Source organism: Myotis lucifugus, unplaced genomic scaffold, assembly GCF_000147115.1.
Source record: "Myotis lucifugus unplaced genomic scaffold, Myoluc2.0 scaffold_152, whole genome shotgun sequence".
NCBI classification, from domain to species: domain Eukaryota; kingdom Metazoa; phylum Chordata; class Mammalia; order Chiroptera; family Vespertilionidae; genus Myotis; species Myotis lucifugus.
Genome location: NW_005871200.1, coordinates 1,034,264 through 1,060,559, shown reverse-complemented (window position 1 = coordinate 1,060,559; position 26,296 = coordinate 1,034,264). Strand labels below are relative to the sequence as shown.

The 26,296-nt window shown below is 47.0% G+C and overlaps 1 protein-coding gene across 1 annotated transcript in view; it reads right to left on the bottom strand.

Annotated features, from left to right (window-relative positions):
- Nucleotides 1–26,296, bottom strand: part of NT5E (5'-nucleotidase ecto) — a 53,446-nt gene that overhangs the window by 953 nt on the left and 26,197 nt on the right. Inside the window, exons 2-8 of the mRNA XM_006095372.1 lie at nucleotides 23,779–23,932; nucleotides 22,967–23,155; nucleotides 7,003–7,200; nucleotides 5,847–6,001; nucleotides 3,926–4,031; nucleotides 2,932–3,081; nucleotides 1,361–1,561 (exon numbers count right to left, since the gene is read on the bottom strand). Of these exons, the coding sequence (XP_006095434.1) occupies nucleotides 1,361–1,561; nucleotides 2,932–3,081; nucleotides 3,926–4,031; nucleotides 5,847–6,001; nucleotides 7,003–7,200; nucleotides 22,967–23,155; nucleotides 23,779–23,932 (1,153 nt within the window). The remainder of the gene's footprint in view (nucleotides 1–1,360; nucleotides 1,562–2,931; nucleotides 3,082–3,925; nucleotides 4,032–5,846; nucleotides 6,002–7,002; nucleotides 7,201–22,966; nucleotides 23,156–23,778; nucleotides 23,933–26,296) is intronic.

The following is a 26,296-nucleotide window of genomic DNA, read 5'->3' as shown; positions in this document are numbered from 1 at the left end:
GGAGGCATGCGTGAAAGGGGCTGGCAGCTGGGTACGCTGTTGTCTTTTTCAATTGGGAGGGAGATACAAGCTCCCTCCAGTTCCGGGTGAGAATTTGGGGACCCAGACTCATACCGAGAGAAACTGGACTGTCTGGCATCAGCAGGAACGGGAGGGTGGCTTTCTCCCAGAGGTGCTTGCAGCGGTTATTGTTCCTGCACGGGCCGTGGGACACAGATCCGGGGACCTCCCCGAGGCAGAGCAGACTGGCAGCCATTGCGGTTTCCTCCGCCCTGGTGATTCCTTGAGATCCCACCCCACCCAATTTACAACCCCATCCAAGCCCTGTGCAGAGGCTTTTGCATATGAATGGCCTGGCCTTTCTCCACCTAAAAACCTGGGCAGACTCAGTGAGTGCCGAAGCCCCACTGAAGCAAGTCCTGCCCTATAAGGGTGTCTCCAGCACAGAAGTTCTCCCATTGTAGACACAACTGGTCCTCACAGCCAATTGGCCTGGAGGTCAATTCCTTCCAGTGATACCTACAACAATCAAGGCTTAACTACAACAAGACTGTGCACACAGCACACAAAGGGGTGCACCAAGAGTGTCCACCTCAGGTAATTAGTGAGGCTGAGCCACTGGGCCCTATAGGACACCTAGCACACAAAACCACTCTATCAACACAGGGAAGCAGCCAAAATGCGGAGACAAAGAAATAGGTCACAAATGAAAGAAATAGATGAAAGCAAACTACTGGATATAGGGCGGGGTCATCTCCCATGCACCCCTTGACCCATTCACACTAAAAGCTTCTTGTAGAAAGCTGAGATGTACTATGATGATTTTCCACGGCCAACCTAAAGTTCTAGAGCAGCCGTGGGCAAACTACGGCCCACGGGCCGGATCCAGCCCGTTTGAAATGAATAAAACAAAACAAAACAAAAAGACCGTACCCTTTTATGTAATGATGTTTACTTTGAATTTATATTAGTTCACACAAACACTCCATCCATGCTTTTGTTCCGGCCCTCCGTCCAGTTTAAGAACCCATTGTGGCCCTCGAGTCAAAAAGTTTGCCCACCCCTGTTCTAGAGGTATGTTTTTTCTGTAAATGAAAAAATTCATTTTTCAACATTTAAATAGCTGTTTATATGTACATAAAAGAGTTTTAAAAACAGTTTTGATTTATAAATGCATTTTCCCTGGTGTGGATGGCTGGGTATGGGTGCTGGGAAGGGACAGGCACATGTTCCCACACACGGGAGGGAGCTGGCCTCTGCCTTCGCTGCTCTGACATCGTGAGTAGCTCCCCGCTTTGGACCAGCACTGTTGTTCCTGAGTACCTGTGGGATGTGGAGAGGAACAGGCACCTGTGCTTACCTGAGTTATGTTCTAGTACCTCTTCTCTTAACATCTGGAATCCATCTCCACCGTTAGCAAGGAAGCTCGGGAGGACCACCTTATACACCTCATCCGTTCTGAGAGGCTCGTAATGGGGCACTCGGCACCGGGTGCAGAGAACATCTAGTTTGACCACTCTGTCCCCAGGTTTTCGGGAAAGATCATACACCACGTGGATTCCTAGAAAAGAAATGAGTCTGTATGTTTTCACTGGACCCAAAGGGAAATTTCTGTTTTCTGAGAAAAAGATATTGGCCAAAACCTGGAGTTGGGGCCCTGGGCTTGGTTTTCAATGAGTTTGAGCGTGAGTGAAATTTCAGCAGGAGTTGAGGTGACAGTGCAGCTACCCTTTCCTGGTTAGGGTGAGTCCTTCTGGGAGGCCTGAGAATCACGGGAGGAAAACGGGCTCTGGCTGAGAATGGGCAAGGACTGGCTCCGTGGGAGAAACTACATCTTTCCAAAATCCAAATGAATTGGTCCAGCAGCTTTGGAAAATGAGAAATAGATGAGAGGGGCAGGCCATTTGTTACAATGCTGAAGAGTACAAAATGGTGATAATTTGGACTTGAGTGCCTTCCACAGGACATACAACTCCCCAGCACCGGGCTGGAGCATCAAAACCCGCTGTTCCCCCCACTCTCTCCTGGAAAAACGCAGAACGTGTGTGTTACCCCTCAGGCAGCAGGCCCGAGCCCAGGCCCCCCACCTTCTGCAGCCCCTCAGTCCCAAGCGTTCTGCAGAGGGAGAGCGACACAGTCACACCCATCGAGCGGGGCCACCATCTACAGTAAAAAAAACCAAAACGAGGCCAGGATATCCTTTCAGGGCCAAGTAAGAATGTTAATGTAAAGGTTAATGCACGGGGCTGTGGAATTATTGACAAAAGCGTTTCAGAAGTCCTTGGCAATTTCGGAAGCATTTATTTTCATTCGCTGTTCACTGGAATTGGTGGGATGAGCAGGGCAGGCAGGTTTCCTCTGCATTCGGAGATGTTGAGGACTTGCCCAGGTCACCGTGGAATCAGACCACCGTAGGGTGAGGCCAGGGCTGGAGCCCGACCAGAACAAATGTCCTGCCCAATTTGTCCTGCTTCAATAATCAGGTGTGTCTACGCAGCAGGCTGCCCCTCCCGGAAATTATCCGTGTTAATAACTGATTGGATGCTGCACGCCTCTGAACCTCTGCAGGGTTCCAGATGGTTATGACTAGAACACAGGAAGGACTTTATTTTATTTTATAAAGAGTATTGAATGAACAACTAAGATTTTAATAGAAACGACTTCAAGGCAGCTGGCCCGTTCGAGTTAGGAGGGCCTGCACCTGCATAGGGCCCACCTGCTGTCCCAATCGGACTGTCAATACTGCTCAGTGCCGGGCCTCGGGGCTCTGGCGCTGACCTCATCTCGGTGGTCTGCGAGGCCACATCCTTTAAAAGACTGTGCACCAGGGTTGGCCTATGGGAAACCTGAACAGGCCTGGCCACAGAGGTCTTGGTGAAGAGGAGCGAAGCCCACCAGCCGGGAATCCCGCCCCACCCGGGAGGGACTTACCGCCCACCTGCAGGAACTCGCCGGTGGACTGGCCGTAGCGGTGCACGCTGTGCTCGAAGGCCTTCTTCAGGGTGGAGCCCTTTACTTGGACCAGGTCAAAGGTGCCTCCGAAGGGTAAGACGGCCGCCAGGTTCTCCCACGTGATCGTGCCTGCGGGTGGTCAAGAGGAGGAAGAAGGCGGTATCTTGAGAACAGGCATTCCCCAGACCAGGTTCCTTTAGGGCTGGCGGGGGAGGCAGGGGGATGGGAGGCGATGAGGTCAGCACCCGGAGTCTAAGTGGCTCCTGACGCAGCGCAGGTGGGAGTGGATTCAAGAGGCCCTTGGCCGGGCCCTCCCCCCTGAGCAAGATGGCAGGAGCTGGTGACCGGCTGTGGCTCCCAAGTCGCCTGTGCCTAGCCTGGATCTCCTGGCGTGAGCTGGATCTGTGGTGAGTGCTAAGCATTGCTTAGGTCCTCCAGACAGACAGCATTTCCCTGCCGCCTGCCCCTGATTGAGACAACGCGACCAGCTTGGGGCTTACACCAAAACGGGCTGGTTATGGGAGTGTATCAGGCAAGACAGCCTGAGTGTCTGAGCAGCTGTCTGGCTGGTGTGGTTCACCATGTAACGTAACCCTGGATGTCTGTAAGTGCACGGAAAGGATTTAATCCAGCGGTATGTTTCCCAGCACAGAACAGTGTTGCCTTTCTCTTTCCAGATATCAGCGTGCAGGCTGCCAATACCTTGCATGAATCAGCAACAATTCCCATTTAACTTGGTGAGTCAGAAGCTTAGATCAAGCTTGGGTCCACAAACCTCAGTCTGCTGCCTCCACATGCAAACACGTCTGTGTGAGTGTGTGTGTGCGCATGCATGCGGGCACGCTCTCTGGGCGAGGCAGGACTGAGTGGCAGTGAGCTCGCACTGACACTGTGGTGCGTGGCAGGCTGCAGAGCTGAGGCTGCCCGTGGGCGCGGCCACCCCAAGCCCAGGGCCCGAGCCTGGGGAGCATACCGTTGTTCCGCTCGTCAATGGGAGACCGGATGCCACCGCCGTTTAAAATGCACATGGACACGTGGTTCCAGGACATTTCATCCAAGTGTCTGAGGTTGTTGTTAATCTGCAACGGTAGCAGAGTTTACGTGAGTTATTCTGGGTCTTCCTCCTTGAAATCCCGTCCAGGAATGTGGTTGGCTCTCCTGAGGACATGAAGCTGCTTTTCCCCGCTCCCCTGTTCCCAGAGAACTCTCAAGAGTCATCAGAATGAGAAGGAAAATAAGACACGGTGACCCATCTCAAGCTCCGAGCCCCTCTCCTAAGACCCCGTGCTCTCCACGGGCCTCAGCGAACCGGCTCTGAGTCAGGACGGGCCTCCGTGCGGACTGGCCAGTGGGGCTGTCCCTCCACGGCCGGCCCCACACTGGCTCCTGAAGGCGGAACCTGAAAGCCTTTTGACTCCAGGCCTCAGGCCCACAGGACCCTGGCCTCCACATCCAGGTCCCCAGCCAATTCCCAACCAGCTATTTTGAAGGCCCAAGGACAGCCTCCTGAAACTGGGGAGAATCAGTTGCATTCTTACTCTTCTTTTACAAAATATATGTTTAGTTACAAGAAATAAAATGAATATATTCTAGTTTGGAAAAAAAAAATAGTGCAAAACGGAGAGTTTTCTTACCCTGGCCCCAGTCTCTTAGCGGAGAGGTAAGCACTGCTTACTGTGGAGAGCGGCTACAGTGTTTGGATAGGCTCAAGCCTCGGATTAATGAGAGGGCACAGTCCTCTCATGGCCACGTGCAAGTCCCAGCTTGGAGGGCAGGGCCCTCCCAGCACAATTATAGCCAACAGCTATAGTTGTAAGCTTGAACCTATGGTCTGAACACGTGGCCCCATGTGTCTGAGTGATGTGGGCTTGATAGAGTTCAGGTGCATGTAATTGAGTAGGATCGAAACCCACGAGAATGTTGTAAACATCTTGACCACGCCCTTACTTTGCCTCGTGGAATCTGGCTATGAAATAAAGACACGGCTTGTAGTCTGTGGCGCTGTCCCTAGCTCTCCATCAGAGAGGGCAGCATCCCACGGAGACCCAGCTTTCTTCTCTTGTCTGTCTTTTCTCAATCCTTCACCGCCCCCTCTCAGGGCCACCTGTGGCCGTGCTGGCGCGGCACAGCTTACGGCCTGGGGTGTTTCCTTCGGGACCTTCCTGGAAACATCACACGTCCTGGCGAATCTCTAGCCACTTCCCTCACAGCCGTGGTTTTACCGTGGAGAGCGTGAACACTCATTTACACGGCAGACATTTACTGAGCGTGGCTGTGTCCCAGGCATGTGCAGAGCACAGGCTGAGAAGCAGCCCCGTGGGTGTGGGCTTTGCCTCTGACTGGGGAGACCTTGGCCCAGCAAAGCCCCCAGAGGGGTGGGCAGAGCGGTGCTTTGCTGGGTCACCTTGCTCAGCCTCAGGAGTGGTTATCATCCTCGTGAGTGTGTGTTGTCACCCTCTGCTTGTGCAGGAGGTTCCGGTGCCACCAGCCCTCGTTCTCTGGAGCCAAGAGGACAGACCCGGGAAATGCAGTCTCCACGTTAGGCCCCAGCAGATGTGTTTTACCTACTGTGTCTACATCCTCAGAGGAGCAGAGTTTGCGTATTCCGATCATCTTACAGGAAAAGCAACACCCAAATCCAGACATCCAACCATGAACACCTTACAATAAAGGCTTCAGTCCTTGCAGATCCAAGCGATGGTCAGCTGGTCTCGTTCACACTCCTTCCCGAGGTGCTCAGTGTGAATCCTGCCCAGCTTTTGTCTGGGCACTGACTTTGTTTTAAATGCTCAGTTCTATAACCATCAGGTTGTCGCCCTAGCATCTTCCCTCCCCCTTTCCTCCTCCCTCTTCCCCTCCGTTAGCCTGGGCCCTGCACTGCGTGGACCACTCACCATGGCATCACAGATCAGGTTGCCCATGTTGCACTCCTGAAAGCGGCACGACTGACTGGAGCCGTTCAGGTAGACGATGGTTTTCCCCAGCTCCTGGGAGGAATAATTGTCTAGTTTGATCCGCCATCTGTTAATGTCTGCTTTTATGGTCGGATCTAGAAGAAAAATAAATAAATAACAACAACAAAAAAAATCAGTCTGTAGTTAAAGCCGATCCCACACTGGCCTCCGTTTTGAGGAAGGAATCAAACACCATTCCGCAACCTGTGTGAGTACGCGTTGCTTTACCGTGCTTGTGTACATTGTGGTTTTGACTATGCAACTTCCTTAGGAGCCTCTATTCTGTTTCCTGGTACTAAGACCTGGAATGAACCTTTATTTGAAGACGTGCGGCGTCTCCGACCATCAGTTCATCACCTCTGAGTCCCGGCTGGCCCGCCTGCGACGGCGCTGGCGGTGCTGGTGGGTGATGAAGGCCCAGGGGCAAGTACACAGGCTGCTGAGGTTCTGCCGTCTGTGTGGCCGGCCCCTCCCGCTGGCTGTTGGGAGGTCTGTGTGGCTGTGTGGGGACCATTGCCCTTCAGGGCACTGTGGCCCCTCAGAGGCCCCCTTCCCTGACCTGATCACGCTAAGCAGCAGGCGGCAGGTGAGAGGTGTAGGAGTGTGTCTGTGCATACTGGATGAAAATGGATGACATAAGATGTATTTTTTACTCTAAGTCCCAGACCAAAAAGGAAAAAAGACACTCCTTCATTTGATAAATAATGAAGCCCCTGAGCTGGGGCGACTTGCCCCAGGCACACTGCTGTCGGGCGGGGCAGGGCCGGGGCCCTGCTCTGCCGGGTCGGAACCCCTTTGCTTCCGTCGTCAGCTGTCCTCTGGACGTGAGCTGAGAGTGGCTTTCCCACGCCAGGGCCAAGCTTGAAAAGGCCCAAGAGGCAGGACAGTGTCTGATGCTAAAAGGACTCAAAAAAGCAAACAGGGATTTGTGGTGTTTGGGTGTTTTAAATCTCTTTATCCACGAAAATGATAAATTCAGGGAGAAGCCCAATTCTACAAAATATTATAGTCTTGTCCTGAAATAATAACAAAAAAAGGAGGAAAAATCCAGCCACCTAATTCTGGGGTTAGTGGGACATGGCCCCGTTTCACGTACCTTCAGGAATGCTGCTGTTGAGAAGAATGGGATTTCCATGGGACGTGATGACATTTCCTTTTGCATCAAACTCAACCTTCAAATAGCCTAAGTATTTGCCAAAAGCATAGGCCTGGACCACAGGAACCTTCCGTCCGTCGTCAGAGGTGACGATGAATGGGTAGTTCCCAGCCGGCACCTCTTTGGAAGGTGGGGTGCCTAAAATAAAACGGCCAAAGCTGATCAAGTCAGCCCTTGTACACGGCTGGCTGCGGGCCAGCAGGCCACTGGCCCGAGGACAGTGAATTCTAAATTGATGACTTGCCAGCCGCTGCTCCACACAGCTGGTCTTTCAGAGCTAGTGGGGCACCTGCCATGTGTCCGAATGCCCCTTTGCCACACAGATCCTTCCATTCTCCCCTCAGCAGGCATTTGCTAAGCTCTTCCTGAGGCCAGGCACTGTGCCTGGTGCTGTGAGGAAAGATGCAATACCGCTAGGATGATCCGCCCTCCCTCCTGACCCAGCCCCATTCTCACTACCCACTTCACTGCACTGCACTGTAGCTTCCACACCCGTAAAAGGGGTGAAAGAACTACTTCACAGGGCTGCTGCGCAGATTCAATGTCTGAACTCCCTGGCCCAGTGCCTGGCACATGGTAGATAATAAAAGCATATTTCCTTCTTGTGAGGTGATGGCAACCTCTAGACACGCTAGACACACACTCCAGACCTTAGGATTGTTAATGAACGAGAAGAGAAATGACAAAGGGCTGCCTTCAGGTTTTGCTGCTAAATCCTGAGTCCCCTCAGATGGCTTTCGGAAGAGCCACATTCACCCTCTGGCTGACCAGCACGCACACTACCTGTCCACCAGACCTCACATGGCAGTTCGGCTGATTTCCGTCTCAAAGGGGACCCCTGGGAGAGCTGTGGGAGCCACTCATCACCCCACTGTGCTTCCTGGGCACGTGTCTGCATGGGGGTGGGGAGCCCGGCCACAGGATACAGGGAGCCTCGCATCACCAGCACGTTTCAGTGCTGTGACTGCACCCCTCCTTCAGGCACGCTGCAGTTCCGATCTACCTCCTCAGAGACAATGACCTAGTTTGGGTTGTTCTGATAGAACAGATACCCTTGACCTGCCACTGGTCCTATCACTTCCCTCCTTCCTACCAGATGTTAGGGGTCCAGGGAACTTCAGCAGGCATTGCTTACTCACACGGACCAGTTACGGGAGTCAGCCAAGAGCCAAGCCGGGGCTATATCTCATTTAATCCTCCAAGAATCTCACGAGGCAGGTCCTACTATTATCCCTGATTTATAGACTAGCAGACTGATTGTCTTAGGCTCATGTCCAAGGTCCCAAGGCTGGTATGCGAAGGGCACATTGAAAAGCAGGCTGTGAGGCACTGAAACTCTGTTCTCTCCTCTCCCAACACAGCCCACAATGTTCTGTTCTCCTACGACCAGCAAGAGCTTGTTGCCAAAGGCCCCTCACCCAGCCAGGTGCAAGCCCGGGCGGCCCCTCGGGCCCTATGCTGTTTCTGGGCTTGTCTTTACACCTAAGACGAGCTGCAGTGCATGTGATGGAAACCCGCCCCTGCTCTGCTCCTGTGCGAAGAGCACCCCCTCCAGCTCAGTACCCACAGAGAAGTGCTGCAAAGGCTAGTACTTCACAAGCAGGAAGGGCTGCTGCCAACCTTCACTTCCCATTTTCTTGCTCCCTTTGGAAAAAAAAGAAAAAAGAAAAAGAAGGCCTCAGCACTTTATTCTTACGAAAGCACCTGACTTGAGGAGCCGTGCAGGCCTTGTCCCATCTCCACCTGCAGTGTACAGTTTTATGGGCTATGGCAGTTGTGGATGATGTGGAGCAGTGCACAGTAGCAGGGAAGATTAACATTCTCATCATGCTCATTCTGTCCTGTGGGCAAGCCTGGAACCTGCTTTTAGGGGGTCAGTGGGTGTGGCAGGCCCCTCCCACCTTCTCAGCTGGGGAGGGTTACAGTAGGTGGTTCTCTGAGCCCGGAGAAGCTTGGGGAGGCGCAGTTCCCAATGTACCCACAAGGTGGCGCAAAACACACGTCCAGGAGGAAACAGCACTAAATGCGTTTCGGAAAGGACTGGCAGTTTCCTGGAAACCCAAGAGAAGGGTTTAGCCTGTATTTTTCTGCCTTCCATAGACATATCTGAACTTGAACAGAATGTAAGCGTTAGAAATCCGAGGATGGTCAGATGACCCATCAGATCAGCACGTATTCTACACACACAGGAGCTACAAATCCCAGCTCCCATCCGGCAGGGAACGTTCTCCAGTCCTGAAAGCCCATGATGCTCCTTTTCTCAGAAGAAGAGACGTGTCCTCGGTGTCTTACTTGGACTCAATCAGGTACTGGGAGGCCACTTCCTCTGTGGCGAATCCCTGCCGCCACGGCGGAGCCCTCTCTGTACACCCCCCCCCCCCCCGCCCCCTACTTGGGACCCCGGAAAACCACAGGCAGAGAAAACAACCCCGGACTCCACATTTCCACACCATTCCATTTTCTGCCAAAGACGTTCATACCCAAAATATCCTCTCCACACATCTGTCTTTAGAAACCCAGCTCGTCATCTTGGCAGAAGTTATTCACCAGAACTCCATTCCAGCCACGCGGCAAAGAAGTAATCTGGGAGTCAAACTTGGAGAAGCGGAAGTTGTGGGCTGGCATTTAGAGTTGGTCAGGGGCATTTCCTAGCACAGAGTGGGTGCCTGAGAGGCCCTAACAGGGAGTGTCCCGCCTGGGAGCCCTGGCCACAGCAGCCCCTCAGGACCCTGATGGTGTCAAGGCCAGAAGGGACTGAGAAGGTGGGTCATGGTGACCCGGGTGCCAGGAAGCAGGTCGTTCACATGGTTTCCAATTGGCTGAATGAATTACAGGTGGTTTTAAAAAAATATTTTTATTGATTTCAGAGAGAGGAAGGGAGAGGGGGAGAGAGAGAGAGAGAGAGAGAGAGAGAAACATCAATGAGAGAGAATCATTGATTGGCTGCCCCCTGCAGGCCCCTTCCTGGGGATCGAGCCCAGCCCACAACCCGGGCACGTGCCCTTGACTGGAATTGAATCTGGGACCCTTCAGTCCGCAGCCCAATGCTCCATCTATTGAGCCAAACCTGATATGGCTATAGGTGTTTTTTTAAAAATCCTCACCCAAGAACATGCTTATTGATTTTAGAGAGAGGGAAAGGAAGAGAGAAAGAGAGAGAGACAGAGAGAGAGATCGATCAGTTGTCTTCCAGTACTTGCAACCTAGGTATGTGCCTGACCAGGAATCGAACCCCCAACCTTTTGGTGGACAGGACAGCACTCTAACCAACTGAGTCACACCAGCCAGGGAAAATTATAGAATATTTTAATGCAATCCATATTATGTTTTTTTTCTTTTTATTGAATTTGTTGGCATGACTCTGGTTAACAAAATTATACAGATGTCAGGTGCACCATTCTACAACACATCCTCTGCATGCTATGGTTTTTCATATATATGGGAATCAGTTTAAGAACTTCCAAACTGCTATAAAGGACTGGATAAAAAAATTGGTAATTAGCATATTTCACATCATTGCTTCTAAGAGACTTCAGTCTTTCTTTTAAATTACCTGGAGATGCTCACTTCCAGCAGACACTGTTTCATCTGTCTGCTTCTCTACATCTCCTCAGGCAAGGTCACCGTTATCGGATGCCTGGCTACGGCAGCCTGAGTGACCTTTCTGAAGTATGATCATGTGCTCCCTGCTTTAAAATATTTCCTGCTGGCCATAGGCAAAACAATGCAATTTTTGGCGTGAATATCACAAACTATTGTATCTTCACGACGTGGCTCTTTCTCTCTTTACCAGCTTCATCTGGATTCTAGTTCAACAGCCCTGCACATCAGCAGTTGGTCCTTTCATTCCCAGACCACACCCACCTCCACAGCCTCCCACTGAGGACTAAGACCTGGAGCTGGAGACCTCCAGGAGAATGACATCATTGTGCTTTAGTTTATTCACCCGTGAAATGGAGAGAAAATAACAATACCTGCCTTGCCGGGTTGTTGGGAGGATTAAAGAAGTGAATGCAACAAGTGAAGCTGACTTAGGTAATTGCTCAATAAGATTAGAGGTAATCAGTATCAAGCTAACTCTTGGACATCTTTCTGATCTTGGCCCAAATGTCATTTCCTCAGGAGAACACTCCTATCATCGTGAGACTGACCTCCTCCCCCACAGGCGCCTTACATCATCCTTAACTCAGAATGTCCTCTCTCCCCATGTTTCCTTGCTGCCTCTGAACCTTGCATGTATGTGGGTCGCTGACTCTCTCATGTATATGGGGTTCCCATGTGTATGTATGTTAATTAAATTTGGTTATTTTCTCTTGTTAATCTGTCCCATAATTTAATTATTAGACCAGTTGAAATAACCTTGAAGGTAAGAGAAAAGTCTCTTCCTCCCCTAAAATGTGACATGATTGATTTGTACACTGGTAAGAAGCATCGGATCAAGGTCAGTGTGCAGAAGAGACTATTCCATGATGTGACCACTGAATGAGACCGAGGCCAAAAGAGGTTGCTTCCTGAATCCCAGGCTGTCGGGTTGCCCCTCTCCTGCTCCCCAGGCATGCTGGTTCCTGGCACAGGCTGTCACCCCTCCCCAGGCAAGTTTGCAAGTCACCTTCCCCTTATCTGGGGCAGGACACGCCCCAGTGTCCTTATCCACCCTGCCCTGTCTCTATGACCCCTGAGCACCTGCCACGTTGCCCTGACATCCACATCATCTCGCCACCGCCCAGGACGTGTCTCCCTCATGTGTAAAGTCCCACAAGCACTGTGCAGTTTATTAAGGGCCGCGGTATCTCTGGAATTTGCCTAGCACATAGCAGGTTAGGTGGTGGATAAATGTTTGTTGAATGACTCAGCTGAAGTGATTTAGCCAACACTTTTCCATAGACCAGACAAGATTTTGGTGCCTTTTCTGTGGTGAAACCCATTTGCAGAGAGGGGCAATGCCTGTGCGCCCACCCCAACTCCCCACCATTAAACATCCTCAACGAAAGCTCGTTTGGGCTCCCAAAGCGAATCAGGAGCTGGGAGTCAAGAGAACGGGTTTTGGTCCAATCTCAGTTTCAATCTGGTTTCGTGATCGTGGGAGAGACGTGGAGTTCCTGGGGTCCACATGTATTTCCTAACTCTATAAAGAGAGATTTGATTGGTGGTTTGATTTAGCCAAAAGTGGTTTCAGGTTTCTTTGTTGTTGTTGTTTAAAGCTCTGAGCATGTTTTGCACACAGGAAATTGTGTGGCAATGAGAGCCGTAAAGCAGGCTGCTCAGGTCGTGAAGCGTGAGGTGAAGTCTGGCTTCAGGGTCTGCCCGGCACTCCTCAGGGCACCGTGTGGCGACTGCTGGCCCAGGTGCCCTCCATGCCCAGCAGTGAGGCCAGCTGCCGTGTGCCCTGCCTCTTGTACAGGAGCAGCTCCGGGTGCCCAGGCTCCCTCCCATCTTCACAGCAGAGGTAAGAGGTGGTTGGCAACTAGAGTGCTGAGTCATGGTCTCCCTGGCCATCTCTGTACCCAACCGTGATGTGCCCACTGTCATGGTCCCTCAGGGGACCCTAGGGTCCACGTGATATTGTCCATATCCAGACGGTGTTCCTCTTTTTTGCACATGGTTCAGTTTACTGCTCAGATTCTTGCTCTTGGGCTTTCAAAGACAACTGGGAGGTCTAAAAGAGACTAATTATGCGTCTTCAGGTAGTACTCAGCATGGCACCCAAGGAGGATGGTCTACAGCAGCAATTTTCTTTTCTTTTTTTTAAAATTGAATTCATTGGGGTGCAGGTTTCAAAAAACATCATCTGCACACACGGCATCGTGCACCCATCGCCCCAAGCAAAGTCTCTTTCCGTTCCCATCCCCCCATCCCCCGTTTGCCCACCTCCACCCAGCTCCTTCTGGCTATCACCACGCTGTTCGTTGTCTGTGTCTATGTGTTATGTATACATGGCTTTTTGCTTAATCCCTTCACCTTCTTTCATCTAGTCCCTCAAACACCCTCCCCTCTGACAGCTGTCAGTCTGTTCCATGCATCCATGCCTCTGTTTCTATTTTGTTCATCAGTTTATTTTATTCATTATATTCCACATATAAGTTGGACCATATATGGCGCTTGTCTTTCTATGACTGGCTTATTTCACTTAGCGTAATAAACTCCAGATCCATACATGCTGTCACAAAAGATAAGCTTTCTTTTAGTTTTTACAGCTGCATAGTATTCCGTTGTGTAAATGTAACACAGCTTTTTTTACCCACTTATCTACTGATGAGCTTTTGGGCTGCTTCCAAATCTTGGCTATTGTAAATAAGGTTGCAATGAATATAGGGGTGTATATACTCTTCTGAATTGGTATTTCAGGTTTCTTCAGATATATACCCAGAAGTGGTTTCACTGGGTCAAAAGGCAGTCCCATTTTTAATTTTAAAAAATTTTAAATATACTTTTATTGATTTTAGAGAGGAAGAGAGAGGGAGAGATAGAAACATCAATGATGAGAGAGATTATCGATCAGCTGCCTATTGCACACACCTTACTGGGGATTGAGCCTGCAACCCAGGCATGTGCCCTGATAGGGAATTGAACGATGGGTTGATGTTCAACCACTGAATCACACCAGCTGGGTTTGAGGTCTTTTTTGGTTCTATATAAATTTTTGGAATATTTGTTCTAAATCTGTGAAACATGCCATTGGTATTTTAATAGGAATTGCATTGAATCTATAGATTATTTTGGGTAGTATGGGAATTTTAATGTTAATTCTTCCAATCCATGAACATGGTATATGTTTCCACTTTTTGTATCTTTCACAATTTCTTTCTTCAGTGTCCGATAATTTTCTATGTACAGATCTTTTTACCTCCTTAGTTAAATTTATTCCTAAATACCTTATTTTTTGTTGTTGTTGAATAGTAAATGGGATTGTTTTCTTAATTTCTCTTTCTGATAGTCATTATCTTATATAATAAAAGCCTAATATGCTAAGTGTCCAGTCATCCCGTTGTTTGTTCAACCAATCAGAGTGTAACATGCTAATAATATGCTAAGGCTGCTCAACCGCTCACTATGACATGCACTGACCACCAGGGGGCAGACAGTCGACTGATTGACCAGTTGCTATGATGTGCACTGACCACCAGGGGGCAGACACTTAACACAGGAGCAAATAAATAAAATCAGAAATGAAAGTGTCGCTCAGTCAGAAACCAGGCTCATGGCTGGAGAGCACAGCGGTGGTGATGGGAGCCTCTCCTGTCTCCGCGGCAGTGCTAAGGATGTCCGACTACCGGCTTAGGCCTGCTCTCCAAGGGCTCCCGGACTGTGAGAGGACACAGGCCTGGCTGAGGGACCCCCCCCCCCTGCCCCTCCCTCCGCCCCAAGTGCATGAATTTCATGGACCAGGTCTCTAGCTGGTGTATAAAAATGCCACCTGTTTCTGAATATTAAATTTTGTATTTGCTACTTTGCCAAATTTATTTATTAGATCTAGTTGTTGTTATTTTTTTGGTGGAGTCTTCAGGGTTTTCTATGTACAATATCATGTCATCTGTGAATGATGACAGTTTTATTTCCTCCTCCCCAATTTGGATGCCTTTTATTTCTTCTTGTCTGAGTGCTGTGGCTAGGACTTCTAGTATTGTGTTGAATAAGAGGGGTGAAAGCAGACGTCTCTGTCTTGTTCCTGATATTAGGGCAAATCTTTTAGTTTTTGCCCATTGAGTATGATGTTGGCTGTAGGTTTGTTATATATGGCCTTTATTATGTTGAGGTATGATCCCTCTATTCCCACTTTGTTGAGAGTTTTTTTTTTTTAAATCATAAATGGGTGTTGGACTTTATCAAATGCCTTTTCTGCATCTATTGATATGATTATGTGATTTTTAGCCTTCATTTTGTTTATGTGATGTATCACACTTATTGATTTGTGAATATTGTACCAACCCTGCATCCTTGGAATAAATCTCATCTGTTCATGGTGTATGATCTTTTTAATGTATTGCTAGATATAGTTTGCTAATATTTTGTTGAGGATTTTAGCATCTATGTTCATCAGGGATCTTTGTCTATAATTTTCTTTATTTCCAGGGTCTTTATCTGGTTTTGGAATTAGGATAATGTTGGCCTCATAAAAAGAGCTTGGAAATCATCCCTCTTTTTGAATTTTTTGGAATAGTTTGAAGAGAATAGGTGTTAGTTCTTCTTGGAATGTTTGGTAAGACTCACCTGTAAGTCCATGCAGTCCAAGACCTTTGTTTGTTGGGAGTTTTTTGATAACTGCTTCAATTTCATTTGTTGTAGTCGGTCTATTTAGGTTTTCTGATTCCTCCTGATTCAGTTTTGAAAGATGGTGTGTTGTTAGGAATTTATCCATTTCACGCAGGTTGTCCAATTTCCTGTCATATTGTTGTTTATAGTATTTTCTTACAATCCTTTGTAATTCTGTGGTGTCAGTTGTTACAACCATTTCTGATTTTATTTATCTGGGTCCTCTCTGTTTGTTTCTTGATGAGTCTGCATCAATCTTGTTTATCTTTTCAAAGAACCAGCTCTTGGTTTCATTGATCCTTTGTATTGTTTTTCTTTAGTCTGGTGCTATGTCATTTATTTCTGCCATGATCTTTATTCTTTCTTCTACTTTCTCCGGGCTTTGTTTGTTGCTCCTTTTCTATTTCTTTTAGGTGTAGATTGTTTATTTGAGATTTCTCTTTCTTCTTGAGGTAGGTCTGTAATGCTATGAACTTCCCTCTCAGGACTGCTCTCCCTGTATTCCATAGATTTTGGGTTGTATGTTCATTTTCATATGTCTTCAGTAACTTTTGACTTCTTTCTTGATCTCATTGTTAACCCAGTCAGTGTTTAATAACATGTTATTTCGTCTCCATGTATTTGAAAGTTTTTCACTTTGTTTTTTTTATTGTTGATTTCTAGTTTCAAACCATTGTGGTCAGAGAAGATGCTTATATGATTTCAATCTTCTTGAATTTCTTAAAACTTATTTTGTGGTCTAACATGTGGTTTATCTTTGAGAATGTTCTAGGTGCACTTGAGAAGAATGCATATTTTGCTGCTTTGGGATGAAATGTTCTGTAAATATCAATTAAATCCATCCAATCCAAGTGTGTTGTTTAAGGTTGCTGTTTCTTTATTTTTTTTTGTCTGGAAGATCTATCTATTGATGTCAGCTGAGTGTTAAAGTTCCTTACTATGTCTGTATTGCTGTTGATCTTTCTCTTAATGTCCATCAAGATTTGCTTTACATATTTAGGTGCTCCTATGTTGGGTACATGTATGTTTACAAGGGTTATAACCTTTTTTGGATCAATGCCTTTAGTATTATGTAGTGACCTTCTTTGTCTCTTTTACTGCTTTTGTGTTTAAGTCTATTTTGCCTGATGAAAGTATTGCTACCTTACCTTACCATTTTTCCCATTTCCATGTGCATGGAATTTTTTCCCCATCACTTCACTTTCATCTGTGTACATCTTTAGTTCTGATATGGGTCTCTTGTAGACAGCATTTATATGGGTCATGTTTTCTTATCCATTTTGATTGGAGCATTTAGTCCATTTACATTTAAGGTTATTATTGACTAGGGGACCGGTGCATGAAATTTGTGCGTGGGTAGGGTCCCTTGGCCTGGCCAGTGATCAGGGCTGATTGGGACCTTCCTTTTCCTGGGTGCTGGCGGGGGCTTTTTTTCATTCTGCATCGCCCCCTGGTGGTCAGCGCACATCATAGCGAGCAGTCCAACTCCAGGTCAGTCTAACTCCCAGTCAGTTGAACTCCCAAAGGGACAATTTGCATATTAGCCCTTTATTATATATGATTTCTTCTTAAAGTAGGCCCTTTAACATTCCTTGAAATGCTGGTTTGGTGGTAATGGACTTTAACTTTTTTTGTCTGGGAAATAGAACAGCAATTCCAACCTTTTTCATTTAATGGTACACATAAAGTAATTACTAGAATTCTGCACTACACCAAAAAATATATTATAGTTTTTGCCAATCTGACAAAAAATAGGTATAACTTTGATTTATTCACACTGGACAGCTATTGTTGTATTGGCTGTTGTCATTTCTTGACAACTTAAGGGAAAAGAGCTCAGTGCCTCTGACTAAATAGTCAGGTATTGCATGTTTTTTAAATTCTTGTGGCACACTGGTTGAAAATCACTGGTCTAGGTGAAGCTGGCCTGAAATCCAATCCAGGCTGTACTCAACCCTGACTGGTTATAGGAGCATCAAATCAGGGAGCTCTACATGGAATGGGCTACCATATCATTCACTCACTCAGCAAACCTGTACAGACCTCCAACACCTGCCCAGTGTTGTGGATGTCCACTGTCCACGGGCCAGGCCTAAGGTCTTTGCTTCATCTATATGGGGCTGGGAGAGGCTGCTCAATGGAAACAGAGCAGGCAAGGAGTGATACCTCCTTCTCTTCTGTAGGATCTAGCCTTCCCATGGCTCAGTACCCTTCCGGATACCAGACTTCCCATTCACTTTTTACATTACAGAACAGGGCTTTATGAAACAAATGAAAAATAAAAACAAGAGTCATAAAAACACAGTCATTCTGAAACCAAGGCTCCTTATGACTTCCATTTAGTTTCAAATCCTAGCTCTAGAAATCATATTCCCCTCCCCCCACCCTTAACCCGCGGAGACCTAACCTTTTCTTCTGGATAATCAGCAACCCCCGAGGCAGCAGGGGACAGTAGCCTGGCTCTGAGTAATGGTCACAAGACCTGGAACTTTTTGCAGGCTAAAGATAACATCTTAACCTAAGTTATGCTTCAGCTCCTGAGCCCTAAGGTGGAATGGCCCCTGACTACTTTCCCATGAGACCAGATAGAGGGACCCAGAAAACACCTCAGAACTATCCTCCACTCACTAACAGTGTTCTTTCCAGAAGTAACACCTAATTTCTGGAGATTAATAAGGAGGTACACACAACCACAAATTCATGTAAACCTGATATGTTTTTTTAGGGAAAATCAGTATTTAGCTGGAGAAGGCATTCCCAAGGTAGTGGTCACATCCAGTGGTCCAGTGGGAAGTGCTGTGTTTGTGCTCAGTGAGGGGATCTTAACAGCTGATTCCCACCAACCATTCCTTTCAGTTGGGTTGGTGAGCAAGGGCGTGTTCAGTACACACTTTAAATAAAGAGAACCTGGAGATTGTCTGGCATGGAAGACCCAAGCCCTGCTTCCAAAGCCTGACAAGGTCTTTACAAATTCCCCTGTAGATAAGCCTTGAAGAAATTAAAGGTAAAAGTACGTTCACTGCACTACCCTTGAGAAACTATAGTGTTCTGCCAGAAAATGTTTTATCTCCCCTGATGTTGGAAAGTAAGCAATCAGCCTCTTTGCACAGATGACTTTCTGGGGAACAGGGTGTTTGAATGGAAGGGATCAATCCTGTTATTCTGCAGATAGAGAAACTGATGTCTACTTTCACCCACGGCCACAGCCAGCCAGGCTGGCTGGTATAACCCAAGAATAACTTAGAGTCGTGGGAGGCCGAGAGACAGCACCTTAGGAGTTGTCCGCCTTCAAGGGCTGACACAGAACAGAGTCCCTGGGAGTACCTGCTGCTGCTTTCAACCTGCACTCACCTTACTACCTTTTTCTCCAAAGGCAACAACCTGGACTTAATTTCTTCAGAGAAGATATGTGCGTCTCAGCCCTTGTCCCTGCAGCTGTAACATTTTGTAAGCCTGGTGGTGGTGGGGGGGAGCTTTCTCCTCTTCATTCTGACATGTGCACAGGGGTTGTAATCAATAGAACCTAGAATGATGCTCAACATTTGCAGAGGGGCTGTTTATGTACTGTTTTTGTCATACCTCATTTAAAGCTGAGTTTTAAAATTTTTATTATTTTATTTTTTCAACTACATTTATTGGGGTGACATTGGCTAATAACAGTATCTAAGTTTCAAGTGTACAGTTCTACAACACATTGTATGTACTAGTATATTGCATTGTGTATTCACCACCCAAAGTCTAATCTCCTTCCATCACCATATATTTGATCCCTTAAGGGGTCAAACGGAGACTTCCAGGCTTCAATCTCCCCCTATCCTGCAGCTGAGTTTTCAAATTAAGTAAACAAATTAAGTAACAAAACAGAAAAAATACTGGGTGCAATCCAGATCTTTGTGAAATTCTCTTTCAGGTGTGTGTGTGTGTGTGTGTGTGTGTGTGATGTGTGATGGTGTGTGTGTGTGTGTGTGTGTGTGTGTGATGTGTGATGGTGTGTGTGTGTGTGTGTGTGTGTGTGTATGTGTGTGGCAGGTCCTGTATGTGTGTTGAAATGATTCTCAGCAAGATTTACAATAGCAAGGGATGCATTATTTTTAACTATATTTTTTTAACTAATAATATTTAACTTAACTTTATGCTAATGCAATTCAAACAATTCAGTGGAGGTTCGTGTTTGTTTTTTTTTAAAGCTGAAAAAATGTACTTAAACAAGGAAATATGCCTCATCCCTTCCTGTGTCCTGGAATCCCCTTATTACCTTTGTCAGCTCATTCCTCAAAATGATGGGTATCAAAACTGAAAATTTTCGCAAGAGCAAGTTTAATCTTGCCACGCAATCAGAAAACGTGAAATGGATGACTAAGACTCTAGAGGCAGTGTTCTTCAGAGACTGTAACTATCCCCCTTGAGATTTATGGATAAGCAGCTTATACCTTTTACCCATACATCTTTCTTTCATCCAGTCATTCATCATTAACTAAAGTCGGCTACTTAGCAAAAGGCACACAGTGTTTTGCAGGACTTCATGGGCTGGAACAAAGTGACAAGAACAAAAGGACAGCTGCAGAATTCGGGGGAAGCCAGGCGGAGCCAGCAACCCTTTTCAGACCCAGCAGGGCACGCTAACCGATGGCCTCCCCAAGGCTGTGGATGGAAGTGGTGCTGTAGGAGGGCATCAGTTAAGGTAAGTCCCGAGGAACCCGGGAGTGACTTCAGCATCCAAACGGAGAGGTTCGAGCCTGCGATTGTTCATGGTCACAACTCATTTAAAGCTGAGTTTTCCAAAATATGGGCTGGCTACAGTATGAAGAGATTAAGGGTTGTAACCGGCACTTAGAAAAATGGAACAGAAGAACAGAAGAGATCAGAGTGCATTCTGGGTGCTCCATAAAAGTTTCTTTGCGTTTGTGTGTTTAGGTGTGAGAATGCACACGCGTGCGCACACACACACACACACAATGCCGTTCTTACTATGGATTATAGCAAAAAAGTTTGAAATCACTGCTCTAAGCAGGAAGTGTGGGAAGCACATCTCCAGATCCCGCGATGTGTCCTGGGGCTCTGACACTGCCTGGAGAAAAGCTCAGAAGAGGCTTCAGGGAAGGCTTTTGTGCGCCTTGTCTACAGAGCAGGGACAGGACTGAGACATGGGCACCGGGCGCCGGGCCCTGTTCTGAGGCTCTTGCCCTCACCCCCCCTTACACACCGGCGTCCCAGTGACCCTTATGATAGGTTCTGTGATTCCCACCCTCACTCCACAGCGAGGGAAATCAGGCCGAGTCAGGGCCGAACCCCCCGTTAGCGGCACAAACAGAGCACTTGACGCAGTGCCGCTCTGGACTTCCCTGTCTTGGCACAGTCGGTCCCCGTAACTCTCCCAAGGTGCTTCGTGGCGCTCTGATGTTTGATCGCACCATTCCCCGCACTGAGAAAGCTCACATCACTGTCTGTCCATCCCCGTCCTCGCCACACGGATGTACTTACTGCCTGCTACGTGCCTGGGGCTGTTCTCCCCACTTTATATAGACATCTTTTTCCATTAAACAGCAGAAAATTAAACACGGGTGACGTTTGATTGTCTAATCTGTTGGAAAAAAAGACACCACCCACTGTTTTCTAACCCACCACATTGCCTTCACACTCACTGATGGGGTAACCCACTTTGAAATTCTTTAGCCTGTGTCTACCAACAGGGAGACGACTTGAGAAGGCCTTGGGTGCGCCCCTGTAAATTCTGGCATTATTTTCTCACAGGAAAGCCAGCCCCACCCTGTGCAACAGTTCACCGGTGTCACCGTTCTGACTGGCCTGTTTCACCCGAGGGCAGCCTCCACCCACTGCTCACCGAGGGGGTCAGACAGCCTCCCCGCGATGTGCCAGCCGGGCCTGTGGGTCACTTTCAGCTGAAGGCGATCGAGACCCTAAGGCCCAGAGGAACGTTTACTTCTCCCTTAAAGAATGTAAATGGAGACCAGACAGACCAGAAATAATGTCTCTCTCACCTCTCTACAGGGCAGCGGAGACTTCCAAGTGCTGAACACCTGGTCTTCAATGGCCTCCTCCCCTCTGGAGCCTCAGGCACCTCCCTCATCCTTCGCTCAGAATGTCACAGACACCACCTTTCAACCCTCAGTCTCTGGCTCCCGTGTGGGCGGCTCCCATAGTTATGCATGTATTAATTTTGGTTATTGTCTATTTCTAATTTGTCTCATGTCTATTTGATTACAGAACCTTGAGGAGACGTTGGCTCCTTGTCCACACTCTTCTTGGTGATAACCCTTTGAAACATTTTCTGCTGTTTGGGGTGTAGTCGATCTTTGCTTTTATCACGTTAGAGAGGCTACACAGAGATGTGCGAAGGAGCCACCTCTTCAAGGAGTGGGTTGTTCCCCACCAAAGCCTTCCTTCTCGCTGCAGCCAGGCCCTCTCCTTCTTCCTTTTCTTGAAAACACTTTAAAGCTCCATGCAGTGGTGGTGTGGGGCACCCAGCCAGGCTCAAACATTTTGGGGCGTTTTAACACCAAGGAGAGAAGGGGAAGGAGGGGAGAAAGAGGGAAGGGGAAAGGGAGGGAGGAGGAAAAAGGAGAGGAGCAAGAAAGGTGTGGATGAAAAAGCAACTTTTCTCTGGAAAGTAAGCTCACAGGTGATCTGATCATAAATTCCTAACTGGGCAGGTCATGGTGGGTAGTCACAGCCCAGGCCTATAGCTTCTTTACTGGAAGGTTTTAAGCCAGCTCTGCCCATTGCTCCTGTGCATCCAGGTTAATACACCCCTGAAATGCCAGCAGTAAGACCCCTTGAGTGGAGTATTCACCCTCAAGAGAGCACACAATCCTGTTAACTATCCTGTAATCCAGTTGCCACCTTGTTTTCTCCAATCTTCCTTATTTCCTCTTCTTAATTTCAAGCGCATAAAATAAACTGCAAAACTCCTATTTTTAGGAGCATCTGAAATCTTGCCCCCGGCATATATCCTGTTTGGCTCCAATAAATGCTCACAAAAATTCTCCACAGCTTTGGATGCTTCTTACATAGACAAAGGGAGGGAGAGAGGACTGAGGTAGAGGGGGCAGGAGCAAGAGATAGGGGAAGAAGAGGAAGGAGAAGGGAGAGGGAGCAGGGGAGGGAAAGAAGGGAGGCAGGGGAGAGCTCACACTCTCCAGAGGGGCAGGGGTGGCGTGGCTCCAGGACTCTGAGAGGCCTGGATGCAGCTGAGTCAGGGTTCCAGCTCCTGCACCTGTGAACCTACAAAGCAAGCCCTGCCCCTGTGAGCGGGGAAGGCCTTATTTACAGTAGCTTGTTTATGCTTAAACATTTTCATATGACTTGTTGCTTTTTTTATATAAACTGACTTTTGGTTGGGGTTCAGTAATCTTTTTGCTATATATATATATATATTTGTATATATATAATGTATATTTACAATATACATACATGAAACTGACAATCATGAAAGCAATAAACTGTTCTTAGTAATGTCTCTGAGTAAGATTTACACCTATTACCTTTCAATGTGTATTACATATGTATAATATATTACATATATAATTTCTGTAACATGCTAAACAGTAGTAAAAATAATAATAGCAGTTGCAAAGGCAAAAGAGACTAAGCTATGTAGACCCCCTGGCTGGTATAACCCTTCTGAAGCAATTACCTGTGTAAAGGAACGTGTTGGTGTGTCCTCCCACCACGACGTCCACGCCCCTCACTTTCTGAGCGATGAGTTTATCCATTTCAAAACCAGAGTGTCCCAGGGCAATAATTTTGTTCACATTGAGGGTCGTGAGCTTATCTACTTGCATTTGCAATGCAGGGATTTCATCTTCAAATACTAAATTTGGCCCTAAAAGGAACAAAACAAATACAATGGATATGTATTAATACTTTTTATTATACTACTTATTGTACACACTAACATGCTAAGTAAAAACATCTTAATCTGCTAAAGCTCTTAAATGACTAAGGCCAACACATTTTATTTATTTACTTTCTTAAAAAATATTTTTATTGATTTCAGAAAGGAAGGGAGAGGGAGAGAGAGACAGAAACATCCATCAGCTGCCTCCTGACGCCTCCTACTGGGGATCAAACTTGCAACCTGGACATGTGCCCTGACCGGAATTGAATCTGGGACTCTTCAGTCCACAGGTTGCTGCTTTATCCACTGAGCCAAACTAGCGAGGGTGCCAACACATAGTTTTTAAATTAAATATAAAATCGCTACAAAGCCCCTTTCTGCCCATCCAGGTTATTGATTCTCAGTTACATTCACTTAATGTTGCATTCGTTTAAGGTTGCGGATGATATTATGTTGCTCAAAATTCAAGCTCAAATTATGAGGAGGCTTCAGACCTGCAAGCCTATTTTTGTTTTCTATTCTATTTTTATATGTAGACTTCCTTTACACCAATGCAGAAAATGCTAAGGCTTTGTTTGCAAGTTTAGGATAATCAGTCTTAAACTTACAACTGTCAGCAACCAGTTCTTGTATGCCAACCTTAACACGCGGGCTGACAACGCCGTTCTGCTCACTGGCTAAGGTCAGCATGAGGGTATCACTGAGCTCTGCATAGACAGGGGTCCCATCTGGGTATTGAGAGTGCTCATCTTCACTGGCTGCCTACTCCCCCCACAGTGGGGACAGACCACTGCCCGTTGGCAAGTGTGGGTGTGACTGCACAGCCTTGCCCTCTGTGAGCTGCCAGGTTGTGCTACTAAGTGTGGCAAGACCACCAGTCTCTGTCTCTGCAGCCAGGCCTCAGCAAGCCTTGAGGTCTTATGGCCTTTCTTGGCACAGAGTGATTGCAAACACAGACAGACACACTGCCCTGGAGTCACACCCAGCACCCAGTCACCAAGGAGTCCTCCAGATCGTCTAGACCAGTGATGGCGAACCTGTGACACGCGTGTCAGAGGTGACACGTGAACTCATTTTTTTGGTTGATTTTTCTTTGTTAAATGGCATTTAAATATATAAAATAAATATCAAAAATATAAATCTTTGTTTTACTATGGTTGCAAATATCAAAAAATTTCTATATGTGACACGGCACCAGAGTTAAGTTAGGGTTTTTCAAAATGCTGACACGCCGAGTTCAAAAGGTTCGCCATCACTGAGACTCCTGTAAGCAAAATTTCTAATAATCATCACTAAAATGAAATTGCTGAAGCATGAATAATATCTTGTAAAGAACTTTCAAAACCCAGGAGCCTGACAGCTCTAGTGGGTAAAAGTGTTCATCTCTTGCCTTGACCGGTTTGGCTCAGTGGATGGAGCGTCGGCCTGCGGACTGAAGGGTCCCAGGTTCGATTCTGGTCAGGGGCATGTGCCTTGGTTGCGGGCACATCCCCAGTGGGCGGGGGGGGGGGTGCAGGAGGCAGCTGATCGATGTTTCTCTCTCATCGATGTTTCTGACTCTATCCCTCTCCCTTCCTCTCTGTAAAAAAATCAATAAAATATTTTTAAAAATTATATATAAAAAAAAGTGTTCATCTCTTCAAAGACCAGCAAGACTGAAATGAAACCCATCCCTGTGACGGGAGCAGCTGAGACAGTCCGTCAGGCCTGCTGCTGGGACCGCATCCTTCTGAGTCGGAGGAACACTTCTAAAACATTTCAAAAGCCCGTGATTGTACTCCACCCTGTGGCTCCACACGACCTCAGCAGCATCTATACACTGTGTGTCATGCAGTGTGCAAAGGTGTGGTCACCCGCGGACCAGCTGTCTACCTGCTGCCTGGAGTCCATGACCGTTCCCACCTCCCCTCAGTGGATCTTGACCCATGCTGCTCAGGGTAAAGTTCAGCTGACCTTTTTGTTGTTTCCAATGGCCTGGACCTATTTTAACAGCAACAATAAATATATTGCTTTCCTAATTGTTAAATAATTATACGTCCTTTAGCAGTTAATTCTTTTAAAAATCTTATGTTTACTGATTTATTGGGGTGACATTGGTTAATGAAATTATATAGGTTTCAGGTGTACAATCCTATAATCCATCATCTGCATATTGTACTGTGTATTCACTACCCCAAGTCAAGTCTCCTTCTGTCACCATTTATCCCCCTTTTACCCTCTTCTAACCCCCCCAACCCCCTTTCCCTCTGGTAATCACCACACTGTTGTCCGTGTCAGTCAATTTTGTTTTCTTTACTTAATCCCTTCACCTTTTCACCCCCCACTAAGTCCCCTCCCCTCTGACAGCTGTCAGTCTGTTCTCTGTATCTATGACTGTTTCTATTTTGTTAGTTTAAGTGAAATCATGGTACTTGTCTTTCTCTGACTGGCTTATTTCGCTCAGCATAATACTCTCTAGGCCCATCCATGCTATCCCAAAAGGTAAGATTTCCTTCTTCTTTTTTATGGCCGAGTAGTATTCCATTGTGTAAATGTACCACAGCGTCTTTATTCACTCGTCTACTGATGGACACTTGGGCTGCTTCCAAATCTTGGCTATAGTAAACAGCTGCTATGAACATAGGGTGCATATATTCTTTCAAACTAGTGTTTCAGGTTTCTTCGGTTATATTTCCAGAAGGGGAATCACTGAGTCATAAGGCAGTTCCATTTTTAATTTTCGGAGGAAACTCCATACTGTTTCGCACAGTGGCTGCACCAGTCTGCATTTCCACCAGCAGTGCACGAGGGTTCCCTTTACTCCACATCCTCGCCAACTCCTGTTGTTTGCTGATTTATTGATGGTGGCCATTCTGACAGGTGTATCAATTAATTCTTGATGAAAATCCTTATTTCTGATAGCTCCTAGTTTCCCTTTTTTCTTCAAATATGGAAAGAAAATTAATTTGGAGAATTTAGAAAAAATGTAATTCTCACTGGTAGTGTTTCTGTGAAAGTGTTCCTTCCTATAAAAGTGGCTCAGAAATGTTTCTTGAATGGTCTTAGGGTTATACATAAAAGCTTGTGTATAGTGTATATAAAGATATGGCAGATATATGTCTTCTAAATATATATATATAGATGTAG